This window comes from Lontra canadensis, unplaced genomic scaffold (assembly GCF_010015895.1).
Source record: "Lontra canadensis isolate GAN:19392208 unplaced genomic scaffold, GSC_riverotter_1.0 scaffold35, whole genome shotgun sequence".
NCBI lineage: Eukaryota > Metazoa > Chordata > Mammalia > Carnivora > Mustelidae > Lontra > Lontra canadensis.
Genome location: NW_022631029.1, coordinates 14,238,570 through 14,255,824, shown reverse-complemented (window position 1 = coordinate 14,255,824; position 17,255 = coordinate 14,238,570). Strand labels below are relative to the sequence as shown.

At 41.5% G+C, this 17,255-nt stretch overlaps 1 protein-coding gene across 8 annotated transcripts in view; it reads left to right on the top strand.

Moving 5' to 3' along the window:
• ARHGEF3 (Rho guanine nucleotide exchange factor 3) overlaps positions 1 to 15,797 on the top strand; it is a 318,215-nt gene extending 302,418 nt beyond the window's left edge. For all 8 annotated transcript variants that reach the window (XM_032868351.1, XM_032868353.1, XM_032868352.1 and 5 more), the window contains 4 exons: positions 843 to 1,100; positions 9,472 to 9,642; positions 13,165 to 13,351; positions 15,140 to 15,797. In XM_032868351.1, coding sequence (XP_032724242.1) covers positions 843 to 1,100; positions 9,472 to 9,642; positions 13,165 to 13,351; positions 15,140 to 15,492 — 969 coding nt within the window. In that variant the 3' untranslated portion in view covers positions 15,493 to 15,797. The remainder of the gene's footprint in view (positions 1 to 842; positions 1,101 to 9,471; positions 9,643 to 13,164; positions 13,352 to 15,139) is intronic.
• Positions 15,798 to 17,255: the final 1,458 nt, after the last annotated feature.

Sequence of the window (17,255 nt, the reverse complement as noted above, 5' to 3'; positions counted from 1 at the left end):
AAGATTTTTCTAAATGCTTCCTGCATCTATTTTTTTACTAATTATACTTTTGCTCTCACTTCTTGGCATTCTTTACGGTTGGCCCGCCTTGAAATCAGGTCACCTTCAGCTAACAACATAGAGATGCTCGCACCAGGCCACGCAAATGGCTGGGGCACGAAGTCCGACTCCTTGCTTTTTTATACCCCTAAGTCCTCCAGATGAGTTTCCTGTGAATAATTTTAAAAGAAGTCCTGTTTGTTTGTTTTTAAAGATAGGAAGCTTTCCCCTCACCAGACACCTTTGGAAGTGCAGGAAAATTTTGAGCTGTATGCGTGTGTGGTTTTTCTGGTTCTTTTGTTCCAACTTAGACTGGCAGAAATGCAAACAAATTATGATGGGGTCTTAAAAATCAAGAAAGTAAATGTAGGGGCGCCTGGGTGGCTCAGTCGGTTAAGCACCTGCCTTCGGCTCAGGTCATGATCTCAGGGTTTTGGGATCGAGCCCCGAGTTAGGCTCTCTGCTCAGCGGGGAGCCTGCTTCCCTTCCTCTCTCTCTGCCTTCCTCTCTGCCTACTTTTGATCTCTGTCTGTCAAATAAAAAAATAAAATCTTAAAAAAAAATGTAAATCTACAGCTAAGAAAGTAACTTCACACAAGTAAGCCCAAACCTAAAAACTGTTCATTGCCTGTGATTTTGGAAGATTGCCCTTGTCTGTCTCGTCCAGCCATGCAGATAAAGGAACATTGGCCAGGCCTGGAGACCAGCAGGGTTTTTTTCAGGCTACACAAGTGATACTCGCGTGTAGCTTCAGAGCACAGTTAGCTCCACACTCCAACCGTGTTTTGATGTTCCTTTCTTAGCTGCCTTGTCTCAGCTCCTACGACAGCTATTGCAGCAATCAAGTGGCCGCGAAAGCTCTGCTGGACCACAAAAAACAAGACCACCGAGTCCAGGATTTCCTACAGCGATGCTTAGAATCCCCCTTTAGCCGCAAGCTGGATCTCTGGAATTTTCTCGATATTCCAAGGAGCCGTCTAGTGAAATACCCCCTTCTTCTTCGAGAAATCTTGAGGCACACACCAAATGATAATCCAGATCAGCAGCACCTGGAAGAAGCTGTAAGTTCACCTGTTTCTTTCTGTCTTTACCTTGTTTTCTCCCTTGTGTCTAGGAAGTTGGGTGCGTGGTGAATGAAGGGTCTCTGGGCACAGAGTACCCAGGGGTCTTGGCTTCCATGCTTGGTGCTGCCATCAGTCGTGTTTTAATTTTGCAGTTCACTCCTTCTCTCTCTGCCTCACTCCCCCAACCTATAAAATGCAGTGTTTATGTGAAATACACCCTAAGGTCGCTTTGATTTCTCAAAGTTCTTGATTCTGTGTAGCTGACTCTGTAATCTGTAATTACAATTCATAATAAACTATAATCTGTTTGTTCACAGTGGCTGTGAGGGTTAAGATCTCTGGGGATTTTGAATTGAGTATCTTTGTTTAGCGAGCAAATGGGAGTTGCCTCTTACCTTAGCGCCTGGGAGCCCATTTGTGACGTCGACACCCATTTCAGAACCAGCTCTCCTCAGCCACTGACTGCAGTGAGGGACCGACCTAGTCAAACCTCCTGCTCACCAGAAAATGTTCATTAAGTATGAAGAGAGATTCTTTCCAACAGCAATAGAAGACCAGGAGAAATGGATCTGTCTCATGAGAATATTGTGAATGTTGTGAATAGGGAGTGTTCTGTCCAGAGAGCTTGGTTCTAATTGGGGTACTCTGTGGGACAGAGCAGAGGCGATGGCAGGCCAGGAGGAGCCAGTGGCCTGAACAAAGCTATGGAGGAATGACAGGACAGGAAATGCCTGCGGAATACCCTGGGTCAGTCTGCCCAGGGTTGAGGATATTCTGAGGAAGCAGCAGGAGAGAAGGCAGAGGATGGGGGTTCACATGTGGTTATAGAGGGTTTTTTGTTTTTTTTTTTTTAATTCAAGAGAGAAGGTGAACATGCATGCGCGAGAGGGAGAGAGCACAAAGCGGGGTGACAGGCAGAGGGAGAAGCAGACTCCCTGCTGAGCAGGAAGCCTGATACAGGGTTCCATCCTGGGACTTAGGATTATGACCTGAGCCAAAGGCAGACCCTCAATTGACTGAGCCATGCAGGTGCCCCTATAGAGAGGGTTTTAAATATCAATTTGAGATGTTTTTCCTTTGTTGTGCTTTGTTCTTTTGTTTGTTGTTTTCTAAGTAACTGGGATACAGGGTTCAAATCCCAGCTCCATTGCTGATAAGCTGTGAAACCCAGGACACATTACTCTCCTTGTTTGTAGGACAGGGGACTGAGGAAGGAAAGGACGAGGGCCAGGGAGGCAAGTTGAGAGGTTCCTGTAGTGGTCCAGACATGCAGTCATGGAAACCGCTGAGGGAGAAGTCGTGGGGATGGAGACTTAGAGACCAGTTCAAGGGGCTTGTTCCCTGACTGCATCTGGAATAGAAAGAGGATATGCACAGGTGACTTGAGAATCAGAATCCGTGAAACCTGTGAGCAGACTACCTGTCTCCTCCTAGAGAGGGGCTTAATAATAATTAGTAGTAATCACAACAATGATAATTCTAACATTTGCTGACATTTCTTGAGTACCTAGGAAATCAGCTTTATGTAATCACTTTATAGGTTATGTATCTCATTTAATCCTTATAACAACTTGTGAGATAGCTCTCCTTGTTAGGACCGTATTCCAAATGAGGCTTGGAGGGCTTCAATAACTTGCCTGGGTCCAGAGCCAGCACGTGATGAGGCTGATGTCAAATCTGTAAGCGTGGACTGCAAATCCTGGGCCTGTTCCACTTCTTTATGATCCTACACCATGGAGCTAAAAGCCTGGCTGCTTCTCTGAGCCCCTCTTGCCTGTGGAATTGCAGAAAGCTGTCCACCCCCAGACTTAGTGGAAAGGCCTCACGAGTGCAGTGCTGGGCCAGGTGCCGCCTTGTAGGGATAGAGAAGATGAAGGAGAGATGCTCTTGATTGAATGCAAACACACACAGACCAGGTCCCCAGTCCAGCACAGATAGGGGACACAGGCACCATGGATGAGGCCCATCCCACTTCATCGGCTCTGTTTTTAACTACCGGGAAGCATGCGAGAATGTTGCTTCTTCTCCATATTTTCATCCCAGCAAGTGTGTGGTCTGCAGGAATGAAAACAACAGGGAGCTCGAACTAGTCTAAATAATTACTTTTTTGAAGCACGTGAGGCTACTCTGAGTTTTGTTTTACTGTTAAGATTTCTCTTTTTAATATGCAGCATGAAAGAATAATGCTCTGTTTCTAAAATCACCCAGTAAGCTGAAGTTTGGATTTAAAAACAGATAAGAAGGTGGTTGGTTGCGATGTGAAAGGATGTACAGGTTTCCCTAGTGCGTAAGATGTGACGTCACTTTTGAAAGCTGAATCTGTACCTGCTCATTCAGGCAGATTTGTGTGTGAAGTGTGGCAGACCTGCGTTTGAAAATGTCTGCAAAGCAGGTCTTCTAAGTGCCCATTTACACAATAGAGGCACAACAATGTTGGGGTTTTTTTCCCCCTTCTTTTCAAAATCCTCTGGGCATTCATTAACCTAGATGGGCAGAAATATTTAGCCCCATACTCTCGGGTACATTGTGAATGCTTGATAAACATAAAACCCATAGTACTGACGTAGCTTGAATTACATGTTCCCTGAATAGATTTTCCACTTATGAAAAGGGAAAAAAATCAGAGAACCTAAGTAAATTGCTTCTACACCAAGTGTCCAGTCCTATAATTAGATCTAAAAAAAAAGGTCTTGCTTTTACTGCAGTGCATTAACTACCACATCTTTATTAGAATTTCTTAACAGTGTTTTGGAGAGTTGATAGAAATTTCCCTAAAAGAAAACATTTTTAAATAGAAATTCAGATATTTAGATATTCCAGAGGTCTGGTTGTTTAACATTTTAAATTCTAAGGATTGTTTCAGCCAACAAGTGATCTGGCAGACTATCTCTTCCCTCTGCTTGCCACTGTTCCCTAACTCCTTAAAAAAAAAAAAAAAAAATCACTGGAATCAATGAGAAGAACAGTCCTGCTGTTCCTGCCATGCTGGCTGCTATTCTCGGTTTGTGTCACAAGCCCACGGATAGACGACATTACCGCACAAGGAACCAGACAGAGCTTCCAGATTCCACTTTGAGGATGATGATTATGGCATGTGTGGGCTTACCCCCTGCTCTGTTATCAGATATTTGTCATCGTCTTGCTTTACTGGTCCTTTCCCTTCAGTTTGAACCCTGATGAAACAATAAATTGAAATTGAACTTAAATGCACAACCACCATGACTGTTTGCTACTGCCAGTCTGCTACATACACCTTTATTCCTCCCTGCGATTCTGCACAATAAAGTCCTCTCAAGAACCAATGCGGGGGGCACCTGGGTGGTTCAGTCAATAGAACATCTGAGTCTTGGTTTTGGCTCAGACCACAATCTCATGGGTCTTGGGATCAAGCCCTGGTCGGGCTCTGTGCTCAGCGGGGAATCTGCTCGAGATTCTCTCCCTTGCCCTTCCCCACACACACACACTCTATCTCAAATACACAAATCTTAAAAAAAAAAAAAAAAAGTACAAAGAGTAGATGCTTATAATGTAGAGGTAGATGTAACAACAAAACAATATTTTTAATAAATGAAAGCAGACCCAGAAGTGCTATTACAATGTCCACAAAGAATGTGGAATAACGCTGATTGTTTCTATTGTTCAGTCTCTCTATTTTTTCAAACACTAAAGAAAGAAGTAGCATCAGACAGTAGTCATTGCTGCCTAAAGAACCACTGTGGGGTTTGAGTTTATTAATCTTCATGTGATATGCCAGCTGTTTGGTCCCTGAGCTAAATTAGGAAGGGAACACATATTTATGCCTCTAGTACATCATTTTTCTGGTCTCCTGGATACTTGCAGGAAACTCAGAAAATTGTCTCAAGACCCAGTTAATTCCAGGTAAACTGAGTAAACTCTAAGAAGAGACACAGCAATTAATGCTAAGACCTCTAAAAGCAAGGAAAAAGTATAGATTCCACTATACATTAAAAATGTAGTAAGGTAAAAGATTAAGGTAGACATAAAAGAATTTGTCAGACACTTCCCATATATTTTAAAGCTTCTTGAGGGCAGGGACCTGTCTCATTCCTTTCAGTGACATCATCTAGTTTGACACTGAACAGATGCTCAATAAGCATTGATTGAATTAACTTGAAGGATGAGTCCTAGCATTAATATGTTTTGTGAAGTTTATTTTTCTTTTTCTTTTTTTTTTTTTTTTTTGGTTTTTTTGAAAGTAGCAAATAATTAGGCTTGTCTAAAAACCAAGAGGGGGGAAAAAAACGAAGAGAAAGTTTGTATATCAAAGTGTTTTATTTATTATTTGTTTTATGTTAGTAAAACTTGGATTAATTTCATAGGACTTACATTTAATGCCCTTTGACATTAAAGGCCAAAAAGATTATTTTATGGGACAAAAAGCCTGTGTTTTTTAAAAAGATGTATTTATTATCCAAGTAGTGCTACAGCCCAAATTTGGGAAATTGAGAAAAGAATAAATGAGTTTTGAAACTCATGATAGCTACAAAAGTATATAGATTATGCATCTGTTCATAGGGAGCAGTCACCAGACTTTAGCTCAGAGCTGTAAGATCTTCTGTCAGACTTACATGGAAATGCCAGAGTTCTAACTGGGTAGAAGTTTTTATCCAGTTGGCTTTGGGCAGAAGGTATCATTTCACTAGAATGTAAAAAATAATCACTTAATCTTAGAACTCATTGCCAGTTTAACACATTACAAGATCTGGTAAGTTCTCACTGAGTAAAGCCGCCTTTTAAAACTTTGCTTTTCAGAGATTGGTTTGTTTTTCCGTTAAGTAAATGTAACCAAGAAGAAGCCTTATTACCCTTACTCATCTGTTAAGTTCTTTCCTGCCAATACCACCACGAGTCCCGAGCTGCAAGGGTGGTTCCGTATTCACAAATCAATTAAGGTGATGCACCACATTAATAAAAAGGATAAAAACCATATGATCATTTCAATAGATACAGAGAAAGCATTTAACAAAGTACAATATCCATTCATGATAAAACCCTCAACAAAGTAGGTTTAGAGGGAGCATTCCTCAAAATCATAAAGGCCATATATGAAAAACACACAGTGAATGTTTTTCCCAGTGGGGAGAAACAGAGTGTTTCCTCTACTGTCAGGAACAAGACAGGGATGTCCGTTGTTAATTAACAGAGTACTGGAAGTCCTAGCCATAGCAGTCAGACAACAAAAAGAAAAAAAAGGCTTTTAGATCAACAAGGAAGAATTCAAACTTTCACTATTTACAGATGACATAATACTCTACATAGAAAACCCAAAAGACTCCACCAAAAATTGCTAGAACTGATAAGTGAATTCAGTAAATTCTTAGGATACACAATCAATTTATAGAAATTGGTTGCATTTCTATACACCAACAATGAAGCAGCAGAAAGAGAAATTAACCCATCAATTCCATTTATAATTGCACCAAAAACAATGAGATACCTAGGAAGAAATCTAAACCAAAGAGGCAAAAGACCCATATTCTGAAAATTATGAAACACTAAAGAAAACAATTGAAGATGACACAAAGAAATGGATTGGAAGAATAAATATTATTAAAATGTCCATACTTCCAAAGCAGTCTATACATTTAATGCAATCCCTATCAAAATACCAACAGCATTTTCCACAGAGCTAGAACAAATAATCCCAAAACTTGTATGCAACCACAGAATACCCCCAAGTAGCCAAAGCAAACTTGAAAAAGAAAAGCAAAGCCGGAGGCATCACAGTCCGGACTTCATGTTATACTACGAAGCTGTAGGGATCAAGACTACAGAAATGAACCCACAACTCTGTAGTCAATAAACCTTCAACAAAGCAGGACAGAATGTCCAGTGGAAAAAAGACAGTCTCTTCAACAAATGGTGTTGGGGAAACTGGACAGCAACATACCAAAGAATAAAACTGGATCACTTTCTTACACAATACACAAAAATAAATTGAAAATGGATGAAAGACCTAAATGTGAGATAGGAAATCATCAAAATCCTTGAGGAGAACACAGGCAGTCACCTCTTTGACAATGGCTGTAGCAGCTTCTTTCTAGGTATATCTTCTGAGGCCAGGGAAGCAGAAGCAAAAAATAATTATTGGGACTTCATCAAAATAAAGAGCTTCTGTACAGTTAGGGAAGCAATCAACAAAACTGAAAGGCAACCTACAGAATGGGAGAAGATAGTTGCAAATTGCATATCTGAAAAAGGGTTATTATCAAAAATAAATGAAGAACTTATAAAATTCAATGTCCAGAAAATGAATAATCCAGTTTAAAAATGGGCAGAAGACATGAATAGACATTTTTCCAAAGAGGACATACAGATGGCCAGCAGACACATGAAAAGATGCTCAGCATCACTGATCATCAGGGAAATACAAATCAAAACAACAATGAGATTCCATCCTACTCCTGTCAGAATGCCTAAAATCAACAACACAAGAAACAGTAGGTGTTGGCGAGGATGCGGAAAAAGAGGAACCCTCTTGCACTGGTGGTGGGAATGCAAACTGGTGCAGCCACTGTGGAAAACAATATGGAGGTTCCTCAAAAAATTAAAAATAGAACTACCCTATGATGCAACAATTATGCTACTAGGTGTTTACCAAAAGAATACAAAAATGCTAATTCGAAAGGATACATGCATCCCAGTGTTTACAGGAGCAATATCTACAATAGCCAAATTATGGAAACAGCCCAAATCTCCTTCGACTGATGAATGGATGAAGAACGTGTGTGTGTAATGGAATATTACTCAGCCATAAAGAATGAAATTTTGCCATTCACAAGGACATGGATGGAGCTAGAGAGTATTATGCTAGGTAAACCAGTCAGAGAAAGATAAATACCATATGATCTCGTTCGTATGTGAAATCTAAGAAACAAAACAAACAAGAAAAGGGGGGGAAAAGAGGGAAGATGAGAGAGAGATAGGCAGACCGAGAAATAGACTCTATACTATAAGAACAAACTGATGGTTACCAGGGGGGAGGAGTGAACTAGGGGATGGGGATTAAGGAGGGCACCTGTTGTGATGAGCCCTGAGAGTTGTATGGAAGTATTGAATCATTTGTACACCTGAAACTCTTACACTCTATGTTCACCTACTGGAATTTAAATAAAAACTAAAAAAATAATGCTACCACGGGGCGCCTGGGTGGCTCAGTGTTAAGCCTCTGCCTTCGGCTCAGGTCATGATCTCAGGGTCCTGGGGATCGAGTCCCACATCGGCTCTCTGCTCGGCAGGGAGCCTGCTTCCTCCTTTCTTTCTCTCTCTCTGCTTGGCTCTCTGCCTACTTGTGATCTCTCTCTATCAAATAAATAAAATCTTTAAAAAACAAGAATAATGCTACCACAAGAAAGATGGGAAGAAAGGAAAAGCTGGTCTTTTCACTCTTGGAGGACAGGGGACCCTGCTGATGAGGTCATCATTTTACCTTTGGTTGGTGTCCTTGAGTTTTTACTCAACTAATTTCTTGTTCCTTTGTTTTTTAGTATGTTACATCATTTAGACATATCATCTATGTGATAGAATAAAACATCAGAATAAACGCCCACTGATTGTGTCTGAGTGTTGTGCTCTTATTGCATTGTTTTGTTTCATTTTGCAGTAACAACGCTATATCCACCCTTGGTCTGAAATCCCTCCACCCCTACTGTTTCCACATGTGCTACAGGCATGGGTGTGAGTGTATGTATGTAGATAAATAGTTCCCATCATTACAGCTAGTGTCTTTTCTTTCCATTTCTAGTTCTCCGTCTTTTTAAAATCATTTATGTTTTATCACTAAAAAGCTACCCAAACCATTTCTTTACACCCAATTTGCACATCTTGTTTGTAGGTTAGAGTGAGTACCTATAGAGAAACCTTGAAACTGAGTTCAAACCCACAAAGATGATCCCTTCTGGGGACTACTGCATTCTGCTTTGTGTTCTCTCCTTGGCTATGGTTTTTATTTGCCTGTATCTTCCACATTGTAAGCATGTTTGAAGAAATGTGCAACATAGAACTCAGTAGTTAGGAGTCCTGCACATCAGAAGCTATACCTTCTATCTCTTCCTCTTGGATAAAATCATGCATCAACATCAGTTTTTTATATAATACAAATACCTGCATGTGTATGCACATATATGTGTGTGTGTGTATTTGTGTGTGCATGTATAGATGGATAGATGGACACAATATATTCAAAGCACGTGTTTATTTTTGCCTTTTCCCAAAGCAGCAGGTTAGATAACGGAATCTGAGAGTTAGATGCGGGTCTGTCTGGGTGACCTCCTCGGCTGAGCCCCTGGGACTTATTGGTGTAGATGGTTTGCTTACTTTCCCCATCCTTTCTTCTTTGTTTCCATAGATAAACATCATTCAGGGAATCGTGGCAGAAATCAACACCAAGACTGGGGAATCTGAGTGCCGCTATTATAAAGAGCGGCTTCTTTACTTGGAAGAAGGCCAGAAAGACTCTCTAATCGACAACTCAAGAGTGCTGTGTTGTCATGGAGAACTGAAGAATAATCGAGGGGTGGTGAGTGGCTACTCTCCTTCCGGGGTCTGGTCCTCTGCCTCCCCCCGCGCTTAATCCATTTAATGCCCAGCCTCCTGTTACTCTGCCTTCCCTACCCAAGGTCACATTCTTCAGACAAAAATTGCTTTCCAGTGTCTTTTGTATCTTAGGATCCCATATGTATATGGATATATATAATTATATACATTGTGTGTGTGTGTGTATTTATCTATTATAATTTATATATAAATAACATGTTTCTAGCTTATAATATATATTTATATATATTACACAAAATATATATTATATATATTTTATAATTTCACAACCAGTATATATTCAGGAAGAATTTCGGGACCAACAGAGGGTTGCCAATTATGTTTTGTTTGAGCATGACCTTCAATAACAAATACAAAACAATTAACAACATCTCCTCCGGCTTTGATATCAGAAAACAAGGGATGATTTTAACAAGATGCTAAAAGTATATAATCTCAGAAAAACAGCTCTTAAGTTGAAACTCTTAGCTTTATGAGAAATTCTTTGCTTTTTTTTTAATGGATTGGTACCCATCCACAGACTGCCATTTTAAAACCAGTTTTTGTTTTAAAACTAGCTGTATAACTAACTCTGCCCAACTTCCTGGCTTTTATTCCTAAGTATATTTTGAACTTGTTCCTCCTCTTCTATCATAGCAACTTGGATGGATCTCCCTGGGACACTTACTACAGTGGGCTGTAATTATCCACCATATGTCTGTCAATATCTTCCATTATGTATGATCTTTTAGGATAGAGACCAGGTCTTATTAATCCCCAGCACCTATTATGGGGACCTGGCATGTACTAAGCACTCAGTAATGTTAGGTCAATGAGTGAGTGAATGAATGAGTAAATGTTTGTAAAAAGAAAGGATGGATTTGAAATTTCATGAGAGCTCAAAATTCATTTAATTCACCAGGTTCTTTTTATGTGTAGCCAGTAGAAATTAATACTAATATGTCTATGATATTTTATAATTTAAACATATTATACATAGAAATGTATATTTATATAATATATAGATTTTATTATATATAACAAATATTTAAATTCAATGTTGGGAAAGCCATTGAAAAAGAGAATCTCTTCTTTGATCACATTTTGTCTTCAGTATCTAGTCAACTCTTAGAATGAACGCCAAAACTAGAATAGTTCTTGATAAAGCTTTGATGATTTAAGGGACAACCTTTTGACCTGGACTTTGGAGTGGCATTTGTGAGCAGGCTTGGAAATGTTATTTGAAATCACTGAGTGTCTGTCGTAGTGCCCATTATGAGAGCTGCTGGGGATCCAACTAGCCGGTGGTCCAGCAGAGATACTGAGACTGGTCATGACCACTGCTTGAAGAAGTGTTTCTGTTTGACTACAGAATTATTGGTTGCTAGAAAGCAGCATTCTGCTTCTTGCTGATTTTCAGAAAACTCTAGTGGACTTCTAACGTCTGATACTCTGGCATCTAATGTCTGATACTCTGGCTTCTTGAACATTCTTTCTCAGAAGCCCTGTGGGAAATGGTTGGGAAGATACATCACTGGATGGGATGAGGCCTGTTCTCTTTCTGTCCCTCAGTCAAGGACTGAGACTCCCTAGTTAGATGTGCCTCAGGCATTAGAGATGAACTGTAGTTCATTTTTCAGCAGACAGATTTTTGAAAAACAAAGATAGCAGTTGGGATAGGAGGTATGTTTTATTGTTTTTCTCAGTAGAATGATGGAAGTCTTTATGAACAGTCCTGTGTCAGAAGAAAAGCTCATTAGTTTGATGGCTAAAAGGAGCTGAGACTAAGAAGGGAAATTCTCGGTTAACATTCATAAATAAGGGATGTTTTTAAAAGGTTTCCTAGACAATCTGAGTTCAAATTACCTACCTTGGCTAGAGGGTTGATTACAGTAGAAACAATATTTTAAAAACCTAATGTTTAATATATACAACAATATCCAATTCCTCCCCTACCCATCCCCCAAAAAAGGCTTAACATTCTTTCTATATCCCCCCTCCAAAAAAAAAAAAAAAAAAGCCCTTAACTTGGTTATTTTTTGCTTTACTCTGTTTAAATGCACTTTTGATAAACTCTCACTCCTCAATCTCCTCCCATGCAGTAGAAAATTATCAGTTTTATTTCCACCATCCAACATTTGCTTGAGCTTTAATTTCTATAGATGTGTCTATACACATGTTATTTCTATACATGTGTCTGTGTCTATCTGTGTATGTCAGAGTGGGTGTCGGGGCGGGGGGTCCACCAGTTTCTTTTCTCCCGAATGTAAAATTGTCTGATAATACTGAATGTGCTTCCCCTGCCCCAAATCAAGATTCTGATGTGAGTTTCCACTGGGTTGAGACCCCTGGGTTCACATTCCCAAATATCTCCACCAGAAAACCAGAACCAGCTGCAAAAGTTGTAGAACTTTTCATTTCTGTCCATCCGCATTTCCAAACTGTGAGAAGAGTCTAGCACTAGGAAGGGAATGGGGCCAATTTACCCGGGCTCCACCCAGCGAAATTGCTTTCATGATGTGGTTTGAGACAAGCCTTTATTTTGGAGATTTCTTTTCACCCACAACACACACATCAGTCATCAGCCTTTTAAGCACAACCTCTTCAGAGAACTGAGGTTCCAAGGAACATAACCGAGAAGGACCAGTTCTTTGATCATCTTTCTTTGTGGCTCTGACAGCACACTCTGGTTCCCTCGGGAATGGGCAATGTTCAGAGTTGGAGTGCCTGGATGGAGCTGATACTCAGTTCTGTGGCTTAAGGAACAAGTGTTTTTATGAGTTTGGGAAACAAAGATTAATATCAGGCTTTGAAATACCATCCGTATCCTTTAAAAAAAAAAAAAGATTTTATTTATTTATTTTTTTGACAGAGATCACAAGTAGGCAGAGAGGCAGGCATGGAGGGGGACAGGCTCCCCGCTGAGCAGGGCTTCCCCCGCTGAGCGGGGCTCAATCCCAGGACCCTGAGATCATGACCTGAGCTGAAGGCAGAGGCTTTAACCCACTGAGCCACCCAGGCGCCCCTCCATTTGTATCCTTCATAGACTATAGTTCATTATGATCTCTTAGGGTTATATTGGGTGCTATAAGCCAAAACCCCGGGTGGAGGTACTCACTTCTTTTTCCTTCACTGTTCCCTTTATTCTGTCCCCCCTTCTCACTTTTTTTTTTTCTTACGGAGGCTGGAGGCTCTGTGTGTCTGCACAGGCTGTGAATATGCACTATGCATGGTGTCCCTGCCGCCCGCAGTCCCGGCCGCAGATGTCTGTAGGCAGAAAGGCCTTCTCTGTGGGGGCCGCAGGGAGGCACTCCTCCAGGAAAGGCACTAGATGCATCTGGAAATACCTCCAAGATGCCCGACTTCTGTTCTGGAGGTAGACCTGAGCCTGAAAGTTGATAATACAATGTGAAGCTGGTACCTGGGCTCTTCTTACCCACAGAAGTCCCCTAATCCACTCAATAGACTGTTGCTTAGGGAAATCCTGTGGATTCTTTTCTTCTAGAAACTGCACGTTTTCCTGTTCCAAGAAGTGCTTGTGATCACTCGAGCTGTCACCCACAATGAACAGCTCTGCTACCAGTTGTACCGGCAGCCAATCCCTGTAAAGGACCTTCTCCTGGAAGACCTGCAGGATGGAGAAGTGAGGCTGGGCGGCTCCCTGCGTGGGGCGTTTAGCAACAACGAGAGAAGTACGGATGGCTGTCGGCCTTGACCTGTTGAATGTCTTTGTTTGTGGTGCTTCAGAGGGCGTGTCTGGCTGCTAGAGAGAGAAGTAGCTGTGGCCTTGGAGTCACACTACATTCCAGTGCTGTCTCATTACTCACTGCTTGTGTAACCTTGTGCCGCTTCTGCAAGCCTCAGTTTGCCATCTGTAAAATGGGCATGTATTCGTACCTACTTTATAAGGTTGTTATAAGGATTAAGATGCTGCAAGTGAACCCGTCTGCACATAACAGGTGCTCCTTGCATTCCCTCTCCCTGTCTCCTTCCACGGGATGCAAGCTTGCTTAATACCAGACAGCCCCTATGTCAATAGGGGGTTGCTCAGTTGCTTACTGGTGGCTCTTGTTGAGCCAGGAGAATCGTCCCTAAAAAGGATTAAGAATGGTCACCTGGGTTGAGGATTCATGTGTAATTACTCTAATGGGTTTCTCTAACTTGAGACTTAAACAAATTAACCAAGAGAAGCTACAATGGCAGTGTTTTCTGAGTATCTTGCATGTGTCATTCCAGGCACTAGTATACACTGGTAAACTGAACAGTCAAATTCCTTGCCCCTATGGAGCTTACACTGTGATAGAGGAGATAAAGGATGAATAAATATTCAAGTAGCGTTAAGAGAACTAAAACCCTATATGGGGCAGGTAGGGATAACAGTTGGGGATTTGCTTTAGAGGAAATGATCCGAAAAGTCTTCCTTGAGAAAGTGACATTTGAGCCTCTTGGGTTAACAGGGGCATTGTATTGTCAACGTAATTAGCATGTACTGCCCCTGACCTGCTCATCAGTCCCTCCGCCCTGGTGGTGGTGGTGGCAACTTCTATTCCCTGAGTACAGGCTATGTGTCAGGTGGTGTAGAAGCACATGCATTACCACTAACTTTAGCCCTCATAATAATCTTATAAGATAGGTCCTCTTCGTTTCTCCCGTTTTACAAGTAAGGACACTGAAGACACACAGAAGTTAAGGCACTTGCCCAGGAGCAAAAAGTGGAACCTGAATTTATCCAAAGTGGTGGTTCCCAAACCGTTGGCTCCAGGGATAGTGCAAGGGGACTGATGAACACACGCGCTTCCGTGAGCCAAGCGTTGCACGTGGCTCACAGAGCCTGTTCTGTGTCAGTTAAACTAAACAAAATGTCTCCTGAATGGTGTGCTACCATGTTTTTAAATACACGTACCTCCTGTGGAGATAATGAAAAAAAATTTTTAAATTTTTATTTGTGTTGCTTGAGAATGTATTTTTATTTTAAAGTGAAGCTGAATTTATAACGGCTCTGAGTCTTTGCATATCCTCTCAGTCCTTTAGGTACTGTATATATAAGTACTATTATCTCTTGGAGGGTCAGGGGCATGGTTTGCTATTACACAGAGCTTCTCGAACTTGAGAAGGCTCTAACTTGGGGCCGTGGTTGAAAGTCCAGATTATCAGGCCCACCTTAGACCTATTGAATCTGAGTCACTTAACCGTAGGGTCCGGGCGTGTATGTTTTTAACCAGATCGTAGGAGATTTTAATACATGGGAGATTATAATTTGCTGGCCTCAGGGCAACCGAGAGCTACTCTGATGTCAGATCCAGGTGCTTGATGGCTGCAGAGTAGAGCTGCGCCATGTCCTGGACCAGTGGGACACATTTTGTAATTAATTAATGATGTCTGCCCTAGGTACATGGGTTTCGTGTCACTCTATAGGTTACCTCTGGCCTAGGAGAAATACCTGTCTGTTGACCTTTTTTATATGTATTTTTCATTTCTAGTTAAAAACTTCTTCAGAGTAAGTTTCAAAAATGGTTCTCAAAGTCAGACCCACTCACTACAAGCCAACGACACCTTCAACAAGCAGCAGTGGCTCAACTGCATTCGTCAGGCCAAAGAAACCGTTCTGTGCGCTGCCGGGCAAGCTGGGGTGCTGGACTCCGAGGGACCGTTCCTAAACCCCACCCCCGGGAGCCAGGAGCCCCAGGGAGACACAAAACTTGAGCAGATGGACCAATCGGACAGTGAGTCAGACTGTAGTATGGACACTAGCGAGGTCAGCCTCGACTGTGAGCGCATGGAACAGACGGACTCTTCTGGTGGGAACAGCAGGCACATCGAAAGCAACGTCTGACAGAGGCACGTGTACTTCCTGGAAGCAGCCCTGTGTCTTACCTGTACAGTATTTGCATTCCACACACGGAACGGTTTGGAGAAGCACTTTTTAATACTTTGGTGACCGTGTTGCCCCTCGTCTCTTGTATCTGTATCTTTGTCCCTAGTACTGTAACTGCCAGTCTGTCTGTAAGCTGGGGTCTGTGGCAGCTCTTACCCTGTGTTGCATTTCACAAGTGTCTGGATGGATGGAGAGGTACTTGAACAAGTTACTTTCACTTGTCCTGCTGGATTTTAAAAAATAGAAAAGAATCTCTAAACTACTGTTTCGTGTAGATTGCTTAAAAAAGAACCCTCCCATGCTTCTCTAGTGCTTTCCTGGCTCTTTGACATGATAGCTGAAGGCATGGAATTTACAGGGCCTGGCAAACGGGGCACGAAGAAGTCACTTGTGTATCGTGACAGTATGTGCAGGAAAATGGGAAAAGATCGATCCTTGCAATGAGCTTGGTTCAATGTTATTCAACCAGAAAGCATGAAAACATCCCCTGGAGATGCTGGACACTTAATGGTGCAAAGGAAGAAGCACTGTGTTGACCTTGCAGTGTCACCTAGTGCAAATTTGATGCAATAATCTATTAGGACGTGCGGTAGTGTCTGACCTTAAAAGGACCAGCACGAAGGCAGCCGCCAGCTCTGGATCTTGAACTGAAAGGCAGTTGCACCAGGAGGTGTCTGTCCTAGTTGCTGGCTTGCCTTAGAGAGCCATTTCTGGCCTAAACCAGAGCAGAACTCAACAGGCCTGGGAAGGAACACCTGGCAGAATAATAAGGAGGCCCACCATCATTTTGTTTCATGTGCCAAGGCCTACTCCTATTTTGGAGCATTGAGGAAGAGACCGTAGGTGAGTCAGTGACTCTGTTTACAGAAACATGTGGAAGAAGAGTTTGGAAGAAGTGCTTCATCATGACCTTAGGCAGGAAGCATTACGAGAAAATAAAGTCGGTGCCCTTCCGGGAAAGGCCAGAGCCTTGGGTTTTCCTGCTCTTCTTTTAGGTCACCGCTTTGCCACCTCCAGCTCTGTATCAGAGTCGTAATCACATTCTCCATCGGCCAATTTTAATTAACTCGATGATTAATTAGGATCAGTTAGCCAAACTAGTAACCTCTTTGTCTAGCCTTGATTTACAGTGCAGGGTGGACGGCCGACCTTTAAAAAAAAGTTAACTGAATACACAGAAAAGCTCCCTGTGAGTGTAAATATTAAGGATGACCTGTGCAAAATTATTCCCACACCAGCACTAGTAGTCATGAGTCTAAATTATTGCCAAAAAGTTTTTTTTTTAAATCTTCTGTGTCTTTCGAGTTTACAGAAAGCAGTCAATGCTATGTTATCATTTTATTATGTACATCTAACATGTGCATTCGAAGAAGCTGTGTGACAAGATGTATCAATATAAAAACAATGTAATATTACTTATTTTTCAAAAATGAAAAAATGTGGTCAATTTTACCCTGTAAAACATATTTCTGTATTTATAGATTTTAAACATGGTGAATTTTTTTTTCTATTATGAGTTTATTTAAAATTGCTTTGTTTCTCAAATTGTTATTGATTTAGCAAGTGAATGAACTGCTAGAAGCAAACATAAGCTGAGAACCGATGTCTGATGGAGGGGGAGAGACTGGATCATTGTCTACAGGAGCCATTGGCCACTTTGGCCAACATGTTGAGACAAGAAGTCTGTCAAGTGCTGGCCTAGGGGAAGAAAGTGAATGTTT